The sequence below is a fragment of the Mastigoproctus giganteus genome, chromosome 10 (assembly GCF_048544385.1).
Source record: "Mastigoproctus giganteus isolate SK-2022 chromosome 10, ASM4854438v1, whole genome shotgun sequence".
In the NCBI taxonomy this organism is placed as follows: Eukaryota; Metazoa; Arthropoda; class Arachnida; order Uropygi; family Thelyphonidae; genus Mastigoproctus; species Mastigoproctus giganteus.
In genome coordinates, this window is record NC_143584.1 from 143951496 (window position 1) to 143975340 (window position 23845).

General features: G+C 39.0%; 1 protein-coding gene across 1 annotated transcript in view; it reads left to right on the top strand.

Annotated features, from left to right (window-relative positions):
- The first annotated feature begins 13274 nt into the window (after nt 1-13274).
- The window catches only part of LOC150079334 (methylmalonyl-CoA mutase, mitochondrial-like), a 253034-nt gene continuing 242463 nt past the window's right edge, over nt 13275-23845 (top strand). Inside the window, exon 1 of the mRNA XM_090383601.1 lies at nt 13275-13381. Coding sequence (XP_090239727.1) covers nt 13340-13381 — 42 coding nt within the window. The 5' untranslated portion in view covers nt 13275-13339. The remainder of the gene's footprint in view (nt 13382-23845) is intronic.

The window sequence follows — 23845 nt, forward strand, 5'->3', positions numbered from 1 at the left end:
CAGGCCACACCTAGAGTACTGTATACAGGTCTGGAGGCCTCATTTCAAGAAGGATGTAGAGCTGCTGGAACGAGTACAGAGAAGGGCAACAAGATTAGTGAATGGAACAAAGGGGTGCTCTTACGAAGAAAGGCTTAAGTTTTGCAAATTACAGTGTCTGGAGACTAGGCACCAGCGAGGTGATCTGATAGAGGTGTATAAAGCCTTGAATGGTTTAAGCATGCTCAATGCTGATGGGATTCTTCCTCTAGCTCAGAAAAATCACCTGAGAGGGCATAAATTCAAATTGAGGAAAGACAGATGTAGGATAGACGTGCGGAAATTTGCCTTTAGCCAGCGGGTGGTTGGTTGGTGGAACAGACTGCCATCCCTTGTGGTGGAGGTTGATAGCCTAAATAAGTTTAAGGCTCAGCTGGACAGGTATTTTGAACGAACAGAGGGGTGAAGTGGAAGTGGGTTTTTTTTTTTTTTTTTTTGGCTGATGCTGCATAAGCTTGCTTTCTTGCATCAAATGCCTCTACTAATGCTAATGCTAATCCTCACTTTAATATCTAACAGGATCACATTTGCGACCTTTTTGGCATACTCTACTCATCTATTTCAGAGGAGAGGAGGAGGAGTCTGTTAAATACTATCAACAGATCTGAACAACCATAACCACAGATTATTCCTGAATCCTTATTTTAAATAAATCATCAGCATTATTCACCGATTAAACATCTTGCCGAACTTGTCAGTGATGACACACCTTTGAACTTTCCCAGGTCCCCACACAGAGTAGAAAAGGCCTGAGTTCGAATCCTGTCGATGACGGGAGGAATTCTTATGGGTCTTTTTCACAGCGTGGCTGAGTTAGTCTCAGGCTGGACGAAAAACCCGGAAACTCGGGTTTTTCGTCCAGCAAACAGAAACAATTCACAGACAATATACTCGGAACAACATAGCCTTAGTAGCCGATGCTCCTAAACCCAACAACAACCCTTCCCAGTCTGCAGAAAATGTGTCCACTACTAATCTCTTCTTGAGGTGGCCGACTGGTGATCCCTACCTCTCTGCTCTTTCCACTTTGCTCTCTGTTCTCAACCATACCCTCCCTCCTGTAGGACGTACTCCCACCAGTGGTTTCCTGCTCCCTTTGCCTAGGGGAATTCCTCATATAAATACCCCTCTTTATCTTCTTTTACTCCAATCTCCAATTTATCCCAAATACCTCAGCTGGAGGTGGCCCAAACAGACGTCCCTCTACTGTCCTGGCCCAGCTAGTGTGATGAGCGAATGTTGGAAGACAGTCCATGGTAAGATAGCCTTCCAGTAAATAAGTGGCCTGATTAACAACACAACATATTACTCATGGTGCCTCACATTACTCACACACACAATTTAGCCTTGGCAGAGTTTTTACTTCATTGCAGAGACAAAAATGTGTTGTTGGCAACCACTGGCATCGCATTACACATCATGTCCAATATAAGGACTACACTGTCGGCAGCGAGTAAAAGTTCAATATTAGATTAAACCAAAGACCTATGGAAGGTACTTAGTTAGTTAGGATGATTTAAAACAGTTAACTGCTAAAAAAAATAAATTCCTATAAAGCAGAGGAGTCAGCAGAAGAGCTGTTCCAAAATGAAGATTTTGAATTACAGTCCATTAAAATAAATAACGAAGCCTGGCCTAGTAGACCGAAAAGTCAGTAGTTTAAAAAAGGAATTATGTCCATTGATGGACAGTATAGTTAGAGCAAGCAGAATGCATGTTGAAGACTGACTTGAATACAAATTGAGCTATGCAGCAGATTACCAAAATGTCAAAAGAACCATTAAAAATACGAAAGCCGACTTTAAGGTATAGGTGATCAGGATGAATGGTCTTATACATAATGAGATATCCTTACCAATAGTGCCTTTGTGAAGATAGGGCTCTTGTAGAGCTACAATATCGAGGACATGATGATCATCAACATAAACGGCAGACTTTGACAACAGCAATAAAACCACTAAGCTTTTAGCTGTAAAATTTTCAAACGGGATAGAGAACATACTTGACGTTTAAGAAAATCATTCAATCCAATAAATTATGTAAGGGCAATACATAATGTAATATAAAATATGTTATGTGAATGTGGATTTAATAAAAAAATAATGTGACAAACTTATCGAAACTGGTGATCTGGCAGAAGCTTGTATATTAGGCGAGAACGGTCCTTGATGTACTTTTTCTAAAGCCTAACATACTCTGGCCAGTTGACATCCGACACAGAGTATTTGGAGTCCCTTTGTCCTAATTACAGTTAATGCTGTTGTTGTTGTTGGGTTTTAGGAGCATCGGTAACTAAAACCTTGTTGCTCCGTGCATATTGTCTGTAAATCGCGTATTCTGAAGCCGATTTCTGTGTGTTGGACGAAAAACCCGAGTTTCCAGGAGAAAAATCATACTACCCTGGCCTGAGAGCAACTAACTCAGCCACGATGATCACGGGATTCGAACTCAGATCTTTTCCAGCCGGTGTGGGGAGGACGCAATCCTTCCAACTGTGCTACCCAGAAGGACTACAGTTAATGCAAGTAGAATTTTCTTCTTTGTAAAGACACTGCAAAAACGTGCCCATTTTTGGAACAATGGCCGCAAGATGATCCAAACAACTGAAACGCTTTAATAGAATCGAAAATAGCTTAACACAGTGAGAAGTGCAGCCTACAAATAATCTACCCAAATACACAGCAGCACCGTAAAGAAGGGGGGGCACTGACACCCGACTAGATGAGTTCCTCTACTTGAAGTTTTGAAGTGAAAGATGATACTGTTTTTCAACACCTCATGGTGAATTAATGTTCTACAATTTTTTATAATTAATGTCAAGAAGGATGTCAATTCTTACTCATGTCGCTAAGAATGTCAAAAACTAAAATACATGAATTCATTTTCTTCGATAGTCCAGAAAAAAGGCCCACACCAGAGAGATGCCGAGAATTACAATGAAACTGTAAGTCACCCTTGAAACTCGTTTCGATGGTGATATCCGTTTTGAATCAGACAAAGGGATTTTAAGTTCTTCTGTCGTTTAAAGCTCTTGCGACTTGAATCTCAACATCCTGGCTTGTTTCCAACATAGAGGAATCAGCGACCTTTATTAACAGAATAGGTGATTGTTTTTTTTTTCATTGGAGTTGGCTTAAACAAAACAGAATTCTTAACCTTAATAGGCAGAGCTACTGAGAAAGAAGATTGAATATCGGGTAGTAGAATTGAAGATGCTGTCATTCAATACACTAGCAAATGTTTTCTGCTTCACGTGATGGATATGAAAGGTTTTAAGGTCATGTTCCTTTTCTCTTCTCCTGTACTTCGATCTTAGTTTCTCGTTTGGCAAGTTTAGTAACTAAAGAGTTGGCAACTTGTTCTCTACTCCATGATTGTGGAATGATATGAGAAAAAGTGTTTGGGATATTGTTTTCGTTAAATACGAACTTCTATTTCCTTCCGTGAAAATATTATTACTGTACTGTACTGTACTGTACTGTACTTCTTTATAAAAAAAATCTTTTCCAGAAATAAAACCTTTTTTGGTTAGATATTTTTATCATTTTCTCAGAATGAGTTCCTTTACTTATAGAGCTTTCATGTTCTCTCACAGATTCACAACTTACCTGTAAGGAATATTGATGTTCATGGAAAGACAAACCACCAACCCTAGGAGTGGCATCTAACTGAGAATCAGAGGAAAGGAGAAAATTCCCCATTATCTGGCAGATCATGATTTGGATTGATTCTAGCCATATCATACTGTATGATGCAACTTAATATCGCACAAGAATTAAAGTGAATGATGATTAAAGTTCCACTGTATGTAGGAAGTTACAAGTAATTTTTTATAAAAAGTTCTCTCCTTTGTATAAAATATGTTTTCTTTTGTAAAATTACCTGTTTTTGTAAATTAATTGTTCTATTTTCCCGGAAGTTGCGGGAGGTTGTAAAAATGTAAACCCCTGGCTTTTTGGCCGTGAAGGGCATTAAAGATTATCTCTCTCTCTCTCTCTTTCAAGATTTTCATTGATTTTTTTTTCTCCAGAAATTTCTAATGGATATTTCGGCAAGATACACATTTTTACGTTGATCAACTTTAAACAGCACAACAAGCATGAATATTTGATGGGTGGCGCTGCTGAATATATGACGAAATCGTTTTAGTATTGGGCTGAATAGTTTGTTTGTTTGTTTCGGAATTTATTGGGCGCATCGGCAACAATGGCCATAGTGCGCCATTGGGCTGAATAGCTACAAATTTTGAATACAGTTGGCCTAATGGTTGTGGAGATATATGAGTTTAAAAAACAAGCAAAAGGAGCACAAATATTGAATTCCAAATGTGACCATGAAATGGTGATTATCACTTATCTCAGGGAAATATTCACAGTTGTATAATGTGACTCAAATAACAGGTTATTACATGATAATATCTGAAATAAGTTTTATTTATTTTTTTGCAATAATTAATAAAGACCACAAGGTGGTCCTCCTGGAATTAAACCACTAGCGCAGTGGTTCCCAAACTGTGCGCCGCGGCGCCTAAGAACGCACAGAAGCGCCGCGGAATATTTTAAATTTTCGAGGAAAACAGCGATACTCAATATCTGTCGAACACTGAGTCTGCGCGGTAGCACAGTAGTATCGTCACCGTTCTCCTCACACCGGGTGGAAAAGGCCCGGGTTTGAATCCCGTCGATGACGCGATTAACTTTAGTGGGCTTTTTTCACTCCGTGGCTGAGTTAATCGATCTCAGGAGTAGATAGCAAAATTTCTTCCCCTCGCCAACTCGGGTTTTTCGTCACGCAACACAGGCAAATTGACCAGAGAACACACGCAATTTAGAGACATTATACACAAGGCACGGAAGATGAATTTAATTACTGTATTCGGGTGGCCTTAAAATAATAGTTTGGTTTGGTAATAGTTCGTGGGACACAGCGCGAACTACTAGCTCGATGTAGTGCACAGTTTCAACGTTACTTATTAAGTTTTTGGCCCTAACTACTTAATAAAGGATACTGTTTTGTATTTCTTTTGGCCTAGGGGTGCCGTGAAAAAATTACTGAGACACTAAGAGCGCCGTAAACCGAGAAAGTTCGGGAACCACTGCTGACTAGCGACCCAATTTCGCTCTAGAGCAGCGGTTCCCAACATTTTTTGACTCGCGAATCCCTTTCAACGTAATATTTTTTATCGCGAACCCCTTTCAACATATTTTTTATCGCGAACCACTAAGACCGTATTCTCTGAAATCGTTTAGATAGTATGAATCAGAGCTGTACTACTCAATATGTTCTACGTTTATAATAATATTAGTAAAATAATAAGAGGAGTTACCTCAATATAGTACGTAGAACACTTCCGTATGATACCCTCCAGAAATTAAAACGGAAAAAAACGAAAAAAATCGACAACTTACCGGTACATTAGAGTAAAATATAAAGAATTAAATAATCAATTTAACACAATTCAAATCAATTTAAAACAATTAAAAATCAAATTAACGCAATTAAAAGAATCTATCGAAAATATTCAAAACGATTTTCCTTCCTGGAAGGAAAGGAAGGAAGTAAAATCGTTTTGCATATTTTCGTTATTCTTTTCATTGCGTTAATTTGATTTTTAATTGTTTTAAATTGATTTGAATTGTGTTAAGTTGATTATTTAAATTGATTTTTTTCGTTTTTTCCGTTTTAATTTCTGGAGGGTATCATACGGAAGTGTTCTACGTACTACATTGAGGTAAACTCCTCTTATTATTTTACTAATCTCTGAAATAGTATAATATTTCTGAATTTTTATTATAAAATATTTCCAGTACTACGTTTCTATAAGCGACCTTGCGTAATAATCAAAACTATTAATAAGTATTATTTATGTTTTGTAAAGCAGTCATTAATAAGTACAAACTAGATTTAGAACAGGCTAAGAGAAGAAAACTTGCTTCTAGTCCAAATAGTAGCCGAGCATTCTGGCCTCTTGCCAAAGCTATTAGCCCCAATTTTTACCCATCTCTGTTCCCACCACTGTCAAAACCAGATAATTCTGTTGCCACGTCAGCCAAAGATAGAGCTGACCTACTAGCATCGTATTTTTCTTCCAACTCATGTATTGATGATCTTGGTAAATCACCTCAAACCGTTCCCAGTACATTCCAATCAAGGCCTCCTGTGGTTTTCCGTCAACAGGATGTCAGAAGGATTTTTATGAATCTGATGCTAAGAAAGCGCCAGGTCCCGATGGTATTTCTCCACTCCGAACTTACTCCTGTTTTGTGTTGTCTTGTTTCACCTTCTTCCAAAGGTTTTTCTTTCTGCTTGGAAGTTTGCTCAAATCCAGCCAGTTGAGTGCCAAATCCCTTCTACACTTTCCAAAGAAATGGAGAAATCAATTAACTGCCAACTCTTAAACTATCTGGAAATCTTTCATCTGATCAACGATTGCCAGTATGGATTCCGTCAGTGTCGATCCACTGGTGATATTCTTGGTTATGTTACCCACCTATGTACAAATTCAATGGAAACGTTTGCTGAAACTCAAGCCATTGCTCCTGACATTTCAAAAGCTCTAGATCGTGTTTTACATAACGGTCTTTTAAATAAGCTTCCATCCTATGGTTTGCCAGGTGTTCTTTGTAAGTGGGTATCCAATTTTCCCTCTGACCGCTCCTCACCAGGTGATGGTAGACGGCTCTATGTCTTCTAACTTCTCCACTAATGCTGGTGTCTCCCAAGGTTCAGTTCTTTCTCCCACTCTTTTCCTCTTGTATATTAATGATATTCTTCCATTGATCGGAAATCCTAAATTTTGCTGATGATAGCACATTGCTTTCCACCATCCAGTTTGAAAAGTCCTGCCCTGCTCAAAGAGCTTCAACTTTTTGAGTATCCACTGCCAATTCTTAAATGCCGATTTCAAGGTAATTCGACAGTGGGGCAACGAAAACTTCCAAAAACTCAGTCCCATCTTATATCTCGCAAAAAGGATTCCTTTGCTCCTATGCTTATCTTCGATTACGCTCCGATTTCTAGGCAAGATCTTGGGAATTACCCCGACTTCTAATCTCTCTTGTCTACAAACATATTACAAATATTGCTTCCTCTGCATCCAAAAAACTGGGTTTTCTCTTTTCCTCACGACGTTACTTTTCTTCCAAACAGTTGTTCACTCTGTATAAATCGCAAATCCGCCCTACCATGCAATATTGTTCCCACATCTGGGGCGATGCCCCCAAAACCTCTCTCAGGTTTCTAGATTCCATTCAGAAGAGGCCAGTTAGGTTAATTAATGACTCATCTGTAACAGTCTCTCCACTCTTTGTCTCACAGACGTACTGTTTCTGCCGCATGTCTTTTCTATCGATGGCTACTTCCATGGCACTGTTCTTCTGAAATGGCTTATATAATATCCCGCTCTCTCGTTCAAAGCAGTCCGAACACGTGCCGCAACCAGTGAACATCCTTTTACTGTCCAAGTTCAATCCCACAGAACCAACGTTTCTTCTTCCTCATTTATTCATTCAACTTCTGTTTTCTTGAACAACCTTCCTTCATACGTATTTTTTAAAAATTACAGTCTACAGAAGTTCAAGTTTAATGACAATAAGTATCTTCTTTCATTTTTTCAACCTACGGTACTAAGTACTATAGTTTCTAAAAAAAAAGTACCCATACATAACAATGATCCTTGAGAATGAAAAAAAGTAGTATTGAAAACATATTTATTTAAAAAAGGTTGTTTTTGCATGGGTAATGAGCTTCCATCATTTCTGCTACCCAGGTAGTGTGCATACATCTTTAGATTATATCTCATATTGTGAATACCTTCACAACGAGTTTCCGAGGTATTGCACTTCCTCGAATAACTAACGCTTCAGCTATGGAGAAGACTAATGTTACTTATTCTCGGCGGATACCACCGCCCAGACCGCACAATTTGAAGAATGGTATGGGATAAAATACTGTGTTATCCACATACTGTCCCTATTAGACTTTCAAAAGCAAAAAAAGGTGTAGGAAAGTGAGTAGGCGAGAAAGAGGAATGGAGCAGTTACTCCTCACACTCACGGAACTCAAACATTCACGAAGCCCCCGAATAGGCAATGCTTCCCCATTTAGGGAAGATTGTTGTTACCTATTCGTGGTAATGACGGCCTCATCAAGACCCACAGACGCCACCGCTTCGGATCTGATTGGCTCCTCTTCGGTGGGTGGGCAGGCACCCTGGTGTTGCAATAGTGACAACCCAGTTACGAAGTATAACTCCACAATATGAGAGATGCTTGATGATGGGTATGGTTTAATCTAAAGCTATTTCTTGACTAAATGTGCAAGAGTATGAAAAAAGGTTGTTTATGGGTAATGCACTTCCATCATTTCTACTACCTAGGTATTATACATGCATCGGTTGATTATATCTCGCATTACCCATGCATAAACAACCTTTTACATACTTTTAGAAATTTACTCAAGAAATATATTTAGATTAAACCATGCACGCCATCAAGCATCTCTCATATTGTGGAGTTATACTTCATAATTGGGTTGTCACTATTGCAACAACAGGGTACCTGCCCACCCACCCACCGACGAGTAAGCCAACAAGATTAGAAACGGTGCCGTCTGGGTGGTGGCATCCGCCGAGAATAAGTGACATTTCTCCACTGGTGAAGCGTTACTTATTCAAAGCAGTACAATACCGCGACAACTCGTTGTGAAGGTATTCATAATATGAGATGTAATCAAACAATGCATGCATACTACCTGATTAGTAGAAATGATGGAAGTGCAGTACCCATCAATAAACAAATTTTTTCATTCTCTTAGACATTTAGGCAAGATATAATTTTATATATTAATTTAACATGATATACTGTAAGATAGTAAAGTAATTATAAGGAATTGTGGGAGATGTGGTTTCTTTCCTTGGCAATTCTTTAATTTTTATTTTACTTTATTAGTTATATTTTGTAGTTCACAATAATATACAGTACCTACGTAAATCTAAGCAGACGCCATTACAGAATTTTTAATGTGAACCCCCTCTGGAACACCGGTTGGGTGTTCCAGAGGGTTCACACTAAATTACTTTAGAGTAATTCTCACTGGTAAATAATGACCGCCATAAACACAGCTCCCTCTAAAAGAAAAACCGATGACTTACCGTCACAAATTTGGGGAAGAAGCAATGGCGGCTTGTTATCTACAAAATTAAATAACCTAAATAAACCAACTTACTTAATTAAAGCAAATTATACAAGCAACAATTAGATAAAACGTCCAATTTTTGAAGAGTAGAAACCTTGCTCAGGGCAAAAAAAAAAGGATTCTTTCCCCACAAGAATCAATATATCTCATTAGATAACGATCAAGAGAGTTTGTGTTTTTATTTATTTATTTTTTCAACTTGTTTTAGTTTAGAAACGTAAACAATAACGCCAAGATGGCTACCTAGTTCAATGTGAACTAATAACCCAAACATAAAATCGTTAATAACAAGACAACCGCTTTTCCAATCGACATAAAAATTTGACGACTTACCCCTCTTGATTTCCGCAGTACGACGACATATTCCTTTATTCGACTATTCGCACTTAAATCCAAAAATAGCAAATGCACAATGCAAACACACTAACACAATTCAAGGCAACTTCTACAATAGTGTCGTTAACAGTTTTTTAGTGTAGAGGTCGCCATTAAAACTCGGTTTTTGTTTTTACACTCGTATTCATTTATTTTATTCATTACATATTAGGGACGACAGCCGAGGTACAGTGAGTAAAAAATCATTCAAAACTACATGCTGCATAATGTTTAGCTGCATAACGTGCTGCATAATATTTAGGTACATAATTAATGCTTTGGAAATGTGTACATGCTTTGTTCTTTTGTAAAAAAAAAAAAAAAGTTTTGAAAGATTTATATTAAATAATAGAAGTAATAAATTCGTATTGCTTTTATAAATAAAAGGAAGTACCATTTTTTGAAAAAAGCTGTCAGTGATAAGAACGCATACATGTGCATGCACACATACATATATAGACATTAATATACATTGTGCTGCCACTTTATTAGGTACACCCCTGCTGTGCACACATATGATTTTTCTCACAACATTGCAAGTCAGATGACCACAGTTGTGGATATAAATGCAGCAGAACAATCTTTCTAGTATCAGTTAAGTGTACAAACCGTAGTAAGAATGGGGAAAAGGAGTGATCTAACGTACTTCGAACGTGGCATGGTAGTAGGTGCAAGACGTGCTGGACAAAGCATCTATGAAACGGCAGTTCTCCTGAACTTTTCATTCACCAGTTTCAAGGGTGTATCGAGAATGGTGCAATGAACAGGAAACATCCTCTCAACGGCACACCTATGGAAGAAAATCGCTTGTTGACGAGAGAGGTCAGAGGAGGATGGCTAGAATTGCGCAAGCAAACAGACGGGCCACAATGTCGCACATCACATAATAATACAACCTTGGTGCGCAGAACAAAATATCGCAACGGACCAATACTCGCACGTTGTCACGAATGGGCTACAACAGCCCACGGCCACATCGCGTACCTTTGTTATCAATGAAGAACAAGAGAGAGCGCCTCCTGCGGGCACAGCAACACCAGCACTGGACTATCGAGGATTGGAAAACAGTTGCTTGGTCTGACGGGTCGATGTTCCTGGTGCATCATTTTGATGGAAGACTCAGAATTTGGCAAAAACAACATGAATCCATGGATCCGTCATGTCTGATGACTACTGTGCAAGGTGGTGGGGACAGTGTTATGGTGTGGGGAATGTTTTCTTGGCACACGTTGGGTCCATTGATACCCATAGATTCACGTCTGAATGCCACATCGTATCTAAACATCGTTGCTGACCAAGTGCATCCGTTCATGTTGACAATGTATCCTCAGTCAGATGGTTACTTCCAGCAGGATAATGCGCCAGTGTACAAAATCCGAATCACTATGGAATGGTTCCAATGAACATGACAATGACTTTTCTTTGCTGCAGTTGTCCGCTCAGTCTTCGGATCTCGATCCTATTGAACATCTTTGGGCTGAGCTGGAAAAGGCTGTTTGCTGCAGGCCTACACCTCTATCGAATCTCAAGGAACTGCGTGACACACTCATGTCTGCATTGTACTCCATTCCTTCAGAATGTTTTCAGCATCTTGTTCAATCCATGCCTAGACGAGTTCAGGCTGTTTTGAAGGCTAAAGGAGACTCAACACACTACTAGTTAGGGGTACCTGATAAAGTGGCAGCAAAGTGTATACATACAATTTACAAATACTTTTAAGTTTCGCTTGCAATACGCTCATTATAAACGCTCAGTACCCTCGTTATAAACGTTCAGTATGCTCTTACTGTGTGCTCTTACCTTCATATCAGAAGGTAAGAGCACACAGACCTTATTAGTGGATTCTTTTAACTTACATTTAAACAACAATAACTTCATAGTGATTATGTATGTATATAAAGTGCTTAGCATCATAATACACAGCCATTTCTGAATAAACAGAAAATTTTTAAGGTGGCATCGTTTTAGGTTATATCTCATATTGTGAATGCCTTCACAACGAGTTGCCATGATATTGCACTACTTCGAATAAGTAACGCTTCACCTAAGGAGAAGACTAGTGTTACTTATTCTCAGATAGGTACCACCACCCAGACAGCACTGTTTCAGGGCTATTTGGCCCTTCGTCAGTGAGTGGGTAGGTACCCAAGTGATGCAATGATGGCAAAAACAGTTATGAAGTATAACTCCACAATATGAGAGATGCCTGATGGTGTATGATGTATTTAGACAAAGGCGCATTTAGGGCTAGAGCCTCAAGCTGCGAACAAATTTAGACTATGTATATAAAGTGCTTAGCATCATAATACACAGCCATTTCTGAATAAACAGAAAATTTTTAAGGTGGCATCGTTTTAGGTTATATCTCATGAGATATCTCTTACATTGTTGGAAGGCAGTCGATTGGCCTATATTTCGCCGGGTTTCTTGTATCTTCGTCTTTCGACTTCAGATATGCGATTCCTTGAGTGAGAAATGTCGGGATTGCCAATGGGTGCCTTATCATTCGGGTGAATTGCTCTGCCAGTTGCTTGTGTGTGCAAGAGCGCTTCTTGTACGAGTAGTTGTGGACCTTATTTATTCCTGGAGTTCGCCAGTTGTGAGAATTCTTGATCGCCTGTTTTACTTCTTCTTCCCGAATGTCCCACCCTCTCATTTCTTGTACGTGCTTGGTTTTCTTCCGTTCTAGTTCTATCCAGGTGGCTCGGCTGTTATGTCTTACTTCCCTGCTACATATGTTTCCCCAGAACTCCTCAATCGTCTTCTTCTCGGATGGTCCGTTCCCTTCTTTCCCGTCTTCTCCGAGATTCCTGTAGTAGCCTCTTTGGTCCTCATCGAAGATTCGGTTGTTTTCTGGATCTGCCTTGAGGGCACAAGGCAGATCCCCCTTGTTCTTCTGTTGTTTTCATATCTACGTTGAGCTGGTTGACCAGGAAGCTGATATTTATTTCTTTATTTAATAGTGTCCACACAGTGCAGTAAAATATGCTAGTGTCTCATCGCAGAATAGATCCTGGCACAGCATAAAATAACAAATAAATGAAATTAATTTTCATATAAAACAAAATTAATGAAATTAAAATATTACATATTTTAAAAAAGGCATTGTCCTCGTGGATAGCACAGTTAGTATCAGGGTCATGCAAATGGGAGTAGCAATGTATGCGCTGTGCAAATGGGGGTAGCACCAGAGCCTCCGATCTAGGGGGTCAATTGTGGTAGCCGTCAAGGTTTCAACATAAATAAACGAGATTCCTTTTGCCTTTTGCATCAGGGACCCCAAGTACCTTTGCATGCCCCTAGTTGGTATAATCACCATCCATCCCCACCAGGTGAAAAAAGACTTCCTTGGTTCGAATCCCATCAATGACGCGAGGAATATTTAAGTATCTTTTTCACAACTTGTCTTAGTTAGTTCGGTCTCGTGCCAGGATAGCGTGGTTTTTCTCCCGGAAACTCAGATTTTTCGTTGAGAAAACAGCAAAATCGACCACAGAACACACAGTTTACAGGAATATTATGTATAGCGCAATATGGCCTAAGTTTGCTGGTGCGTCCAAATCCCGTGCTACATATCGTTCAGCCACAGTAGTTTAGCAGAGAATATATTTGTCTTTCTTATGTCTAACGCTAGGGTGCATTGGATGTATAAACAAGTATTTGACTTGTTGGGAAGTTCGCGTTATCAGAGTAGTAATATACTCTGTGCGTGTTATCGTGTTTCAGCAATATGAAAATGTGGAGGTTAACTCGAAGGTTGCTTAATTGTTATGTTAGTAAGTTTGTGATTTTTGCAGAATAAAATATTTGTTTTCGGTAGTTCTTAATATCGCACAGTCAGTGTAGTAGTTCTGGTCTGGTAACTTTTCTTAAAAGAATATTTCATTTCGTTTCAAAATAAGAAAGATAACTTGGAATGCTTTCAGTAAATCATAGGTGTTAATATATGCAGTATTGCTCAGCAAAAGTGCTTTATTTGAAAAAAGTTGATGGGAAAACTGGAATAGTATAACCTTCGGCCCGACCATCGAATGGTCGAAATTAATCACGTGATTGCTCCTGTCTTGTCGCAAGTCAGAGAAAAGCCTCCCGACGAACAAGTCACGTGGTACGCCTAAACTGACAAAAATAGGTGCAATTAAAAAAACAAGAAGAAAAAACGCAGAAATAACATAAAAACTAATAAAAAAACAACAACACAATTTTCTAGTGGTCTTGCTAAAATTAGAAACTACCAAATCATATAATCAAAGAAATACAATAATTAAAATCATCAAAAAACCACATAAACACCAAGAAAACAAACAAAAACGATTACCTGATCACTTTAATGCAATCAACTGCTGCCCTTACTTGCCAGCTTGTAAACTTCACTAACTGCATTAAGAAATATCAAGTCTGTTAAGGGGTGTAGCATCTCCATGTATATTTTGTGAAGTAAGGGTCGAACTGATCATTGATTGTTCTCGATGAAAGTTGCCCTTAATAGCACTCCACGTATCCTCAATACTGTTGGTGCCAGTTTCAGGGTTGCTGAAATGAAGTGAGTGGTTTACAGCGATATGCTTAAACCCTTTGTCATGTAGACAATCACAAGACTTTCAGCAGTCTGATACTATAATAGTACAGGGTAAAATGGAAATCTTAATAATGTCTAGGAGAACTTAGCATTAGTAGAGGCATTTGATGCAAGAAAGCAAGCTTATGCAGCATCAGCCAAAAAAAAAAAAAAAAAAACCACTTCCACTTCACCCCTCTGTTCGTTCAAAATACCTGTCCAGCTGAGCCTTAAACTTATTTAGGCTATCAACCTCCACCACAAGGGATGGAAGTCTGTTCCACCAACCAACCACCCGCTGGCTAAAGGCAAATTTCCGCATGTCTATCCTACATCTGTCTTTCCTCAATTTGAATTTATGCCCTCTCAGGTGATTTTTCTGATCTAGAGGAAGAATCCCATCAGCATTGAGCATGCTTGAACCATTCAAGGCTTTATACACCTCTATCAGATCACCTCGCTAGTGCCTAGTCTCCAGACACTGTAATTTGCAAAACTTAAGCCTTTCTTCGTAAGAGCACCCCTTTGTTCCATTCACTAATCTTGTTGCCCTTCTCTGTACTCGTTCCAGCAGCTCTACATCCTTCTTGAAATGAGGCCTCCAGACCTGTATACAGTACTCTAGGTGTGGCCTGACCATCGCCTTATAAAATGGAATAATCACCTCCTTATCCCTGCTGGAAAAATTCCTGTATATCATTGACAATACTCCATGAGCTACTCTTGCAGCCCGTCTGCACTGCTCAGAGAACTTCATATCTGCCTGCACAACCACCCCCAAGTCCCTTTCATTCTCTACCACTGTCAGTGTAGTACCACAGAGTTGATACGTTGCTCTGGGGTTGCTGTTTCCCATGTGTAGTACTTTACATTTGTCAATGTTAAACTTCATTTGCCACCTCTCAGCCCATCTGCTCAACCTTTCCAGATCCTGTTGCAGCAGCATCTTTATCTATTTCCTTTTCTTTATCTTCTTTATTTTCTTTATCTTCTTTATCTATTGGAAATAGATAAAGAAGTTTCAACTTCTTTATCTATTTCCAGCAACTCGGAAAAAACACCTTACTGATCCATGTTCAACCCCACCATACACCCATTTTCCATTCACTCCTTTACCTCTGTTATACTTCCTTTTATCAAACTTGCTTTCATAAATTTCAACAACGACTTTCTTTCACACAAGTATGAACATATACCTCCTACAAAAACTCCTCTAGTCACACACAGTCAAGGAACTCACATCCAACTGATTCATCAAAAATTCACATGGTACCTTCCTAACCAAAAAATGGGTCAAAAGGTGCACTTTAGTAATGCTTAGATTTCTCTCTGAGAACCACCACAACCCGTTCTGCACACACCTTTTAACCTGATGAGGATTGTCCCCTTTCTTTCTACAAACCCACTCAAAACCATCTGTATGATCCTTGCGCTTGGTCAGCTTCAACATACTTCCACACCAAAAACACTTATATTACGAAGATATCAATTTCACTTTAACACAGCAATCAGTCACATTCTTACAATCATCGTTTTCCAAAAGATACAACATTTTCACAGTTAATCACTCCATTTGGGTTGAACAGAGAACAAACACAAGGAAGCAAAAAATCACAGCAGCAGGACGAAGAACAAAAGCAACAAAATAAAAAAACTCACAGCACCAGAACAAGGACATATACAGCAAACACAAACAAATAAACTTGCCACTAAACTCACAAGCATATTAGCAAATAATCCAAAATGCAAATACAAGAAACTATGCATTTCCAATTATCAACAAATCACAGAACTCTAGAGAAAAATATTAACACCACATGACCCTGTGTTCATCAAGTGACATTTCTCTGTAATATACTTTCGACTCATTGACAAAATCAAGGTAGTAAAGGTGAAAGTGAGGGAAGAACTAATAAATGAAATTGAAAGACTCAAAAAACCCACACTCCTTTTGCTTGGAATAGTAGCATAAACTAACCTATAGGTTAGTTTATGCTACTATTGGCATAAACTAACATATAGGTAGTTTATGCTACTAACTAATAGTGGCATAAACTAAACTATAGGTTATTTTATGCCACTTTTTTCATTTTAGTGAAAAAAGCATAGATCCTTTTTTCACTAAAATGAAAATCCATTAAAACACCACACTTCTTTTGCCTGAATCTATTCCGAATTAGTAGCTTAACTAACCTAACCTTTTATCACTAAACAAAAATAAAAGTCAATTAAAAACATGACCCCTTCCTACAAGTGTTTTTTCTCTTCTAATTGCAACTATTTTTCTGAGTTCACATTCTTCATGTGACATTCTGTTGGTTGCGTTGCCTTTCTCCGTAACTCGTCATATAACACGAGGGGTACACTATACTAAAGTTTAGCAAAATTGGTTTCTGTATATATATATATATTTTTTTTTTTTCGAATTTATAGGTTCAGGTGGGTGAGTAGTTATGGTTTCAGTACAGTGAGAGTACAGAGTGCACCCACGCTGATGTGAAGAACCATGGGAAAAGGCCTAGGAGGGCTTTCTATGAAATTTTTTTACTGGGAAAACAAAAATATGGCTAACATGTGGAGTGGTCAGGAAGATATGATTGATTTCTGCTATATATTCTGTGATGAAATTATGCCTGTTGTAATAATGCATGCATCAGTGGTTTTCAACCGGGGTGTGATGTCACCTTAGGGCACCGCAACAACCTTCTCGTGGTGCCACATAATTTGGGTTTAAGTTAGCATTAGCATTAACATTAGCATTAGTAGAGGCATTTGATGCAAGAAAGCAAGCTTATGCAGCATCAGCCAAAAAAAAAAAAAAACCCACTTCCACTTCACCCCTCTGTTCGTTCAAAATACCTGTCCAGCTGAGCCTTAAACTTATTTAGGCTATCAACCTCCACCACAAGGGATGGCAGTCTGTTCCACCAACCAACCACCCGCTGGCTAAAGGCAAATTTCCGCACGTCTATCCTACATCTGTCTTTCCTCAATTTGAATTTATGCCCTCTCAGGTGATTTTTCTGAGCTAGAGGAAGAATCCCATCAGCATTGAGCATGCTTAAACCATTCAAGGCTTTATACACCTCTATCAGATCACCTCGCTGGTGCCTAGTCTCCAGACACTGTAATTTGCAAAACTTAAGCCTTTCTTCGTAAGAGCACCCCATTGTTCCATTCACTAATCTTGTTGCCCTTCTCTGTACTCGTTCCAGCAGCTCTACATCCTTCTTGAAATGAGGCCTCCAGACCTGTATACAGTACTCTAGGTGTGGCCTGACCATTGCCTTATACAATGGAATAATCACCTCCTTATCCCTGCTAGAAAAATTCCTCTTTATCATTGACAATACTCCATGAGCTACTCTTGCAGCCCATCTGCACTGCTCAGAGAACTTCATATCTGCCTGCACAACCACCCCCAAGTCCCTTTCATTCTCCACCACTGTCAGTGTTGTACCACAGAGTTGATACGTTGCTCTGGGGTTGCTGTTTCCCATGTGTAGTACTTTACATTTGTCAATGTTAAACTTCATTTGCCACCTCTCAGCCCATCTGCTCAACCTTTCCAGATCCTGTTGCAGCAGCATAGTGTCAGTAGTGTCCTTGACAACCCTGCCAACATTTGTATCATCTGCAAACTTGGACATTAAGCTTGATATACCATCATCAATATCATTTATAAATAGAGAAAACAATAATGGACCCAACACTGAGCCCTGAGGGACTCCACTAATAACATTAGTCCACGATGAGCAGTGTCCATTGATTACCACTCTCTGTCTTCTCCCCCTCAACCACCCCTTTATCCATAGCAGCAATTTGCCTCCAATGTCACACTGCTCCAATTTGTGTAGCAGTCTTCCATGTGCAACAGTATCAAAAGCCTTTCTAAGATCCAAGTATATAATATCAAAGTTATTCCCTGCATCCAGTTCTTTTGTGACTGCATCATAGTATCCAATCAAGTTTGTCAGGCAAGACTTCCCCTTAACAAAACCATGCTGTGTCTGAGCTATAACTGAAGTCTTGTCTAAATGATCCTGCAGTGCTTCTTTGACCAGTGCCTCCATTAATTTTCCTGGAACAGAAGTTAAGCTCACAGGTCTATAATTACTTGTGTCAGCCTTTGATCCTCCTTTGTGAATTGGGGTCACATTTGCACATTTCCAGTCTATGGGTACCTCCCCTGAGTCCAAGGAAGCTCTCATAATTATGGCTAAGGGTCTGCTTACCTCCTTTGCTGCCTCCTTTAATATAACTGGATAGATCCCATCCACCCCAGGTGCCTTTCTTGTGTTTATCTTCAACAGTTTCTCCTCCACTTTACTCCCAGTTATTTCAAGATTCTGTAGCTTACTGCTAGAGTTGAATACAGCTCTGGCATTCCCCTTGCTGAATAACTCCTCATGTGTGAATGTCGATGCAAAATATTCATTTAGTTTGTTAGCTACCTGAGCAGGATCATCAACAGTTGACCCATCAATATCAAGTGGACCAATCTGATTCATCCCCTTCCTTCTAGAGTTTACATAAGTAAAGAACTCTTTGCTGTTTTTCTTTGCATCCCTTGCCAAGGATTTCTCGTAATCTGCCTTTGCCTGCCTAACCTCCTTTGTAACCTGGTTGCATATCAACTTGTATCTATCATAGGCTTCTGTGTCATGTGTTAATTTGTAAGTATCCCATGCATTTTTCTTCTCTGCCAAATGCCTCATTAGTTCATCTGACATCCATTTTGGCCTAAACCTTGAACAATATTTCTTAGTTGGTATGTAAAGCCTAGTAGCTTCCAAGATAAGTTCTTTGAATGCTTCCCATTTTGAATTTGCTGTTGGTAACATCATCAGTTGGTCCCACTGTATAGAATTTAAATACTGTCTCAGTCCATCGTAGTCGCCTTTACGGAAGCAATAACCCTTCCCTTTACCCCTAATGGTAGTTACTTAATTTACTTAAGTTACTTAATTTATATGGTTATTTCATTATAAAAAGGTGTACAGTATCTTTTTAATTTTGTGGTGGTCTATAATTGATGTTTACTTAGTACCTCTATACAAAGAATAAAATAAACTGTATATATATAATTTGTATTGTGAAATGTAATTTTTATAATTATATTATAATAAATAACATATATATTTTTTAATATTAGAAAATTGAGTGGGGATGCCACAAAATAAAATAAATTACCTAGGGGTGCTGTTATTGAAAAAAGGTTGAAAACCACTGGCATACATTATTACACTTTTTTCACATATGCTTTTATGATGTGGTACCATTAAGGGCAAACATAATTGAGGGCTTCCCCTCGCAAAGAAAATCTATCAGAACAACAACAGAAAAAACTCGAGGAATTTTTTCATGTGAAATAACTTAGTACTATAATAAATCTACAGTTTGTTTCTAATTTCTAAGCTTTCTGTTGCCATGAGAAAAATGATGTGACTACATTAACCCAAACAAAATATTAAAGTGCTTGCACCTCACAACTGTAGCATGTAAAACAGCATGCATAGTTTATACTATATAGTATCGGCGTAGCCGAGTGGTCAGGAGCGGGAGTGCAGTAGCACACGCTCTTTGAGTAGACCGGGGTTCAAGCCCCTGACTGCCAACCCGCACTGGACCAGCGTGGCAGATTATGGTCCATTTCCCTCAGCATGAATTGTTGAGGAGGCTTCCATCCTGCAGTAGGTTGATAATGGCCGCACTTACCTTTTACACTAACCCAAACAAAATATTAAAGTGCTTGCACCTCACAACTGTAGCATGTAAAACAGCATGCATAGTTTATACTATATAGTATCGGCGTAAATACACCATAGTTAACCCATATATTTGAACTGCATATGTAGCGTAGAGGGCATCGTTTTAATTGTATCTCATATTTGAACCCATATTTGAACTACATATGTAGTTCAAATATGTGGGTTAACTATGGTGTATTTACACCGATACTATATGGTTAATTATTAAAACCCATAAGGATTATGCCCTGTGCATTTAATTTTCCAAATAGTTTATACTGTATGTGAATAGTATTAGTAAAGGCATTGATGCAAGAAAGCAAGCTTATACAGCATCAGCAAAAAAAAAAAAAAAACACCCTTCTCATTTCATCCATCCACTGTGCTAAAGGCAAACTTCCGTGCGCATATCCTACAACTGTCTTTCCTCAATTTGAATTTATGCCTTCTCAGGCAATTATTCTGAGCAAAAGGAAGAATCTCATCAGCATTGAGCATGCTCAAACCATTCAGGGCCTTATACACCTCAATCAGATCACCTCACAGGTGCCTAGTCTCCAGACACTGTAATTTGCAAAACTTAAGCCTTTCTTTGTAAGAGCAACCTTTTTGTTCCATTCACTAATATTGTTGCCCTTCTCTGTACTCATTCTGGCAGCTCTACATTCTTCTTAAAATGAGGCCTCCAGACCTGTATACAGTACTCAAGGTGAGGCCTGACCATTGCCTTATACAAGGGGATAATCACCTCCTTATCCCTACTAGAAAAATTCCTGTATATCATTGACAAGACACCATGAGCTACTCTTACACGCCATCTGTACTGCTTAGAAAACTTCATATTTGCCTGCACAATTACCCCCTGGTCCTTTATATTCTCTACTACTGTCAGTGTAGTACCACACAGTTGATACGTTACTCTGGTAACGTATCAACTGTATCAACTTCCCATATGCAGTATCTCACATTTGTCAAAGTTAAACTTCAGTTGCCACCTCTCAGCCCATCTGCTCAACATTTCTAGATCCTGTTGCAGCGTGCTGTCATTAACAACCCTGCCAACTTTCGTATCATCTACAAACTTGGACATTAAGCCTAATATACCATCATCAATATCATTAATCAATACAGATAACAACAATGGACCCGACACTGAATCCTGGGGGACTCCACTAATAACATTTGTTAACGAAGAGCAGTGTCCATTGATTATCCACACTCTGTCTTCTCCCACTCAACAATCCCTTTATACATTGCAGTAATTTGCCCCCAATGCCACACTGCTCCAATTTGTGCAGCATTCCATGTGCAACAGTATCAAAAGCCTTTCTAAGATCCAGATATATGATATAAAACTTCCATCCAGTTCCTTTGTGACCACATCATAGTATCCAATGAAATTGGTCAGACAAAACTTCCCCTTAACAAACCCATGCTGTGTCCAAGCTATAACTAAAGTCTTGTCTAGATGATCCTGCAGTGCTTCTTTAACCAGTGCTTCCATTAATTTCTCTGAAACAGAGTTAAACTAACAGATCTGTAATTACTTGTGTCGCTCTTTTTGATCCTCCTCTGTGAATTGGAGTGATATTTGCACATCTCCAGTCCATGGGTACCTCTCGAGTTCAAGGAAGCTCTCATAATTATGGCTAAGGGTTTTGCTTACTTTCGTTGCTACCTCCTTTAATATAACTGGATAGATCCCATCCACCCCAGATGCTTTTCCTATGTTTATCTTCAACAACTTCTCCTCCACTTTGCTCTCAGGTATTACAAAATCATTTAACTCCCTGTTAGAATTTGATAAACATCTGGACCTCTCCTCCTTGAATAACTCCTCATGTGTGAATGTAGATACAAAATACTCATTTAGTTTGTTAGCTACCTGAGCAGAATCATCAACAGTTGAACCATCAATATTAAGCGGACCAATCCGATTCATCCCCTTCCTTCTAGAGTTTACATAAATAAAGAACTCTTTGTTGTTTTTCTTTGCATCCTTTGCCAAAGATTTCTCGTAATCTGCCTTTGCCTGCCTAACCTCCTTTGTGACTTTGTTACAGACTAGCTTATGTCTATCATAGGCTTCCGTGCCACCTGTTAATTTATTTGTATTCCATGCATTTTTCTTCTCTGCAACATGTCTCATTAGTTCACCTGACATCCATTTAGGCGTAAACTTTGAACAATATTTCTTAGTTGGTATGAAAAGCCTAGTAGCTTCCAATATTAATTCTTTGAATGCTTCCCATTTTGAATTTGCGTTGTTGTTGGTAACATCAACAGTTAGTCCCACCGTTGGTCCCAATTTAAATACCTTCTCAGAGCACCGTAGTCACCTTTACGAAAGCAAAAAGCCTTCCCTTTCTCCCAATAGTAGTTACCTCTTGGAGTAAATTCCACTTCAGCACACTGTGATCACTGCCACCTAGTGGTTCCTTTATCTGTAGATTCTTAATGCATGAAGAATCACTACTGATAATCAGATCAAGAGTATTACTCCCTCTAGTTGCCTCCCAAACATGCTGCTGTGGAACACAATCATCTAATAAATCCACAAAAGACTTGCTAGTGTGTGAGTGACCAATCCACAAATTCCAGTCAGTATCTGGGAAATTGAAATTCCTCATTATAAAACACTCTGGTTTACTAGCTTTCTCTATTTCTCAGTACAGTTGTTTATTATACTCATCAGATACATTAGGCCTATAATACACTCCTACTCTCAATTTTCCTTTCCCAGTACTTATGTCTCACCAAATTGATTCAACACTGCTTTGTCCACCCATATCGACTGGCTGTATTTCCTTGGATTTTGTGTTTCTTAACTAATAGTATAACCCCTCCTCCCTTCCTATCCTGTCTATCCTTCCTGTAAACATTGTACTCCCCAAATTCCATTTCTGCATTTCTTATATCTTTGTGACAACACCTTAAATTCATCATATTTATTTACCAAACTCCTAGCCTTGGTGTACAGACAAGTATACATGCACCTGTTTCTATTCTTAGCTACCATAACACAGCCCATGTATTTACTTTTTCTGCAATGGCTCCCAGCAGTCTCTGAAATCCCCTGCACCATGTTTTTCAGACTGCTGCTCATTCCAATAGAAGCAGTGCAAGAATCACTTTCGCCTCTACCAGCTGCTACTGTTAATCTATTAGTCTGTGTATTCCCCCAAGCTAGTAGTTTTCAGACCCACCTAATACTGCATTAGTAGCATCAGCAAATATTCTTGCACCCTTTCTATTTAAGTGTATCCCATCCCTGTAGATGTAGTCTCTCCTGTTAACAAGCACAGACGAGGCTGAGAAAAATTCTACCCCTTGAGCCTTGCACAATCTCTCCAGGGCCGAATTGATCAACAAGGCTCTCATCATATACTCTTCCCTATCGTGTCTGGGCAGAATTGCAGACACTTTCAAATTCAACCCTAACTCACGGCTTTTTTTCAACATTGACCTGTACTTGCTAAGTAATTCCGCTGGTCTGCTACTATTAATATCATTAGTGCTAACGTGTACAACATTATCACCTTTTGTGCCCTTAAAAGATAACTGCTCTACAACATCATCAACCTTTGCCCCTGACAGACATACCCTGGTCCTGTTCCACCTTTTTATATGATATATTCCCCATTTTCCTAACAGTAGAGTCACCGACAACAACCAGTTCCTGTTGAACCAGCGTATTTTGCCTTGGGGGTTGCTGTGTGTTGTGTGATGTTCAAGTGTAAGTTCTTGCATTGATGTGGGCAGCTGAGAGCTCGATGGTCCCCCAATTTAAATCCTTCGAGGGCATCTACCCTGTCGTTCAAGCTCTCATATAGGCCCATAACAATGCTGAGTTGGCGCCTGATTTCCTCACACTCCTTACATTGTGCGCACACAAAGACATTCCCCACCCAAAGAAAAACTATTAGAA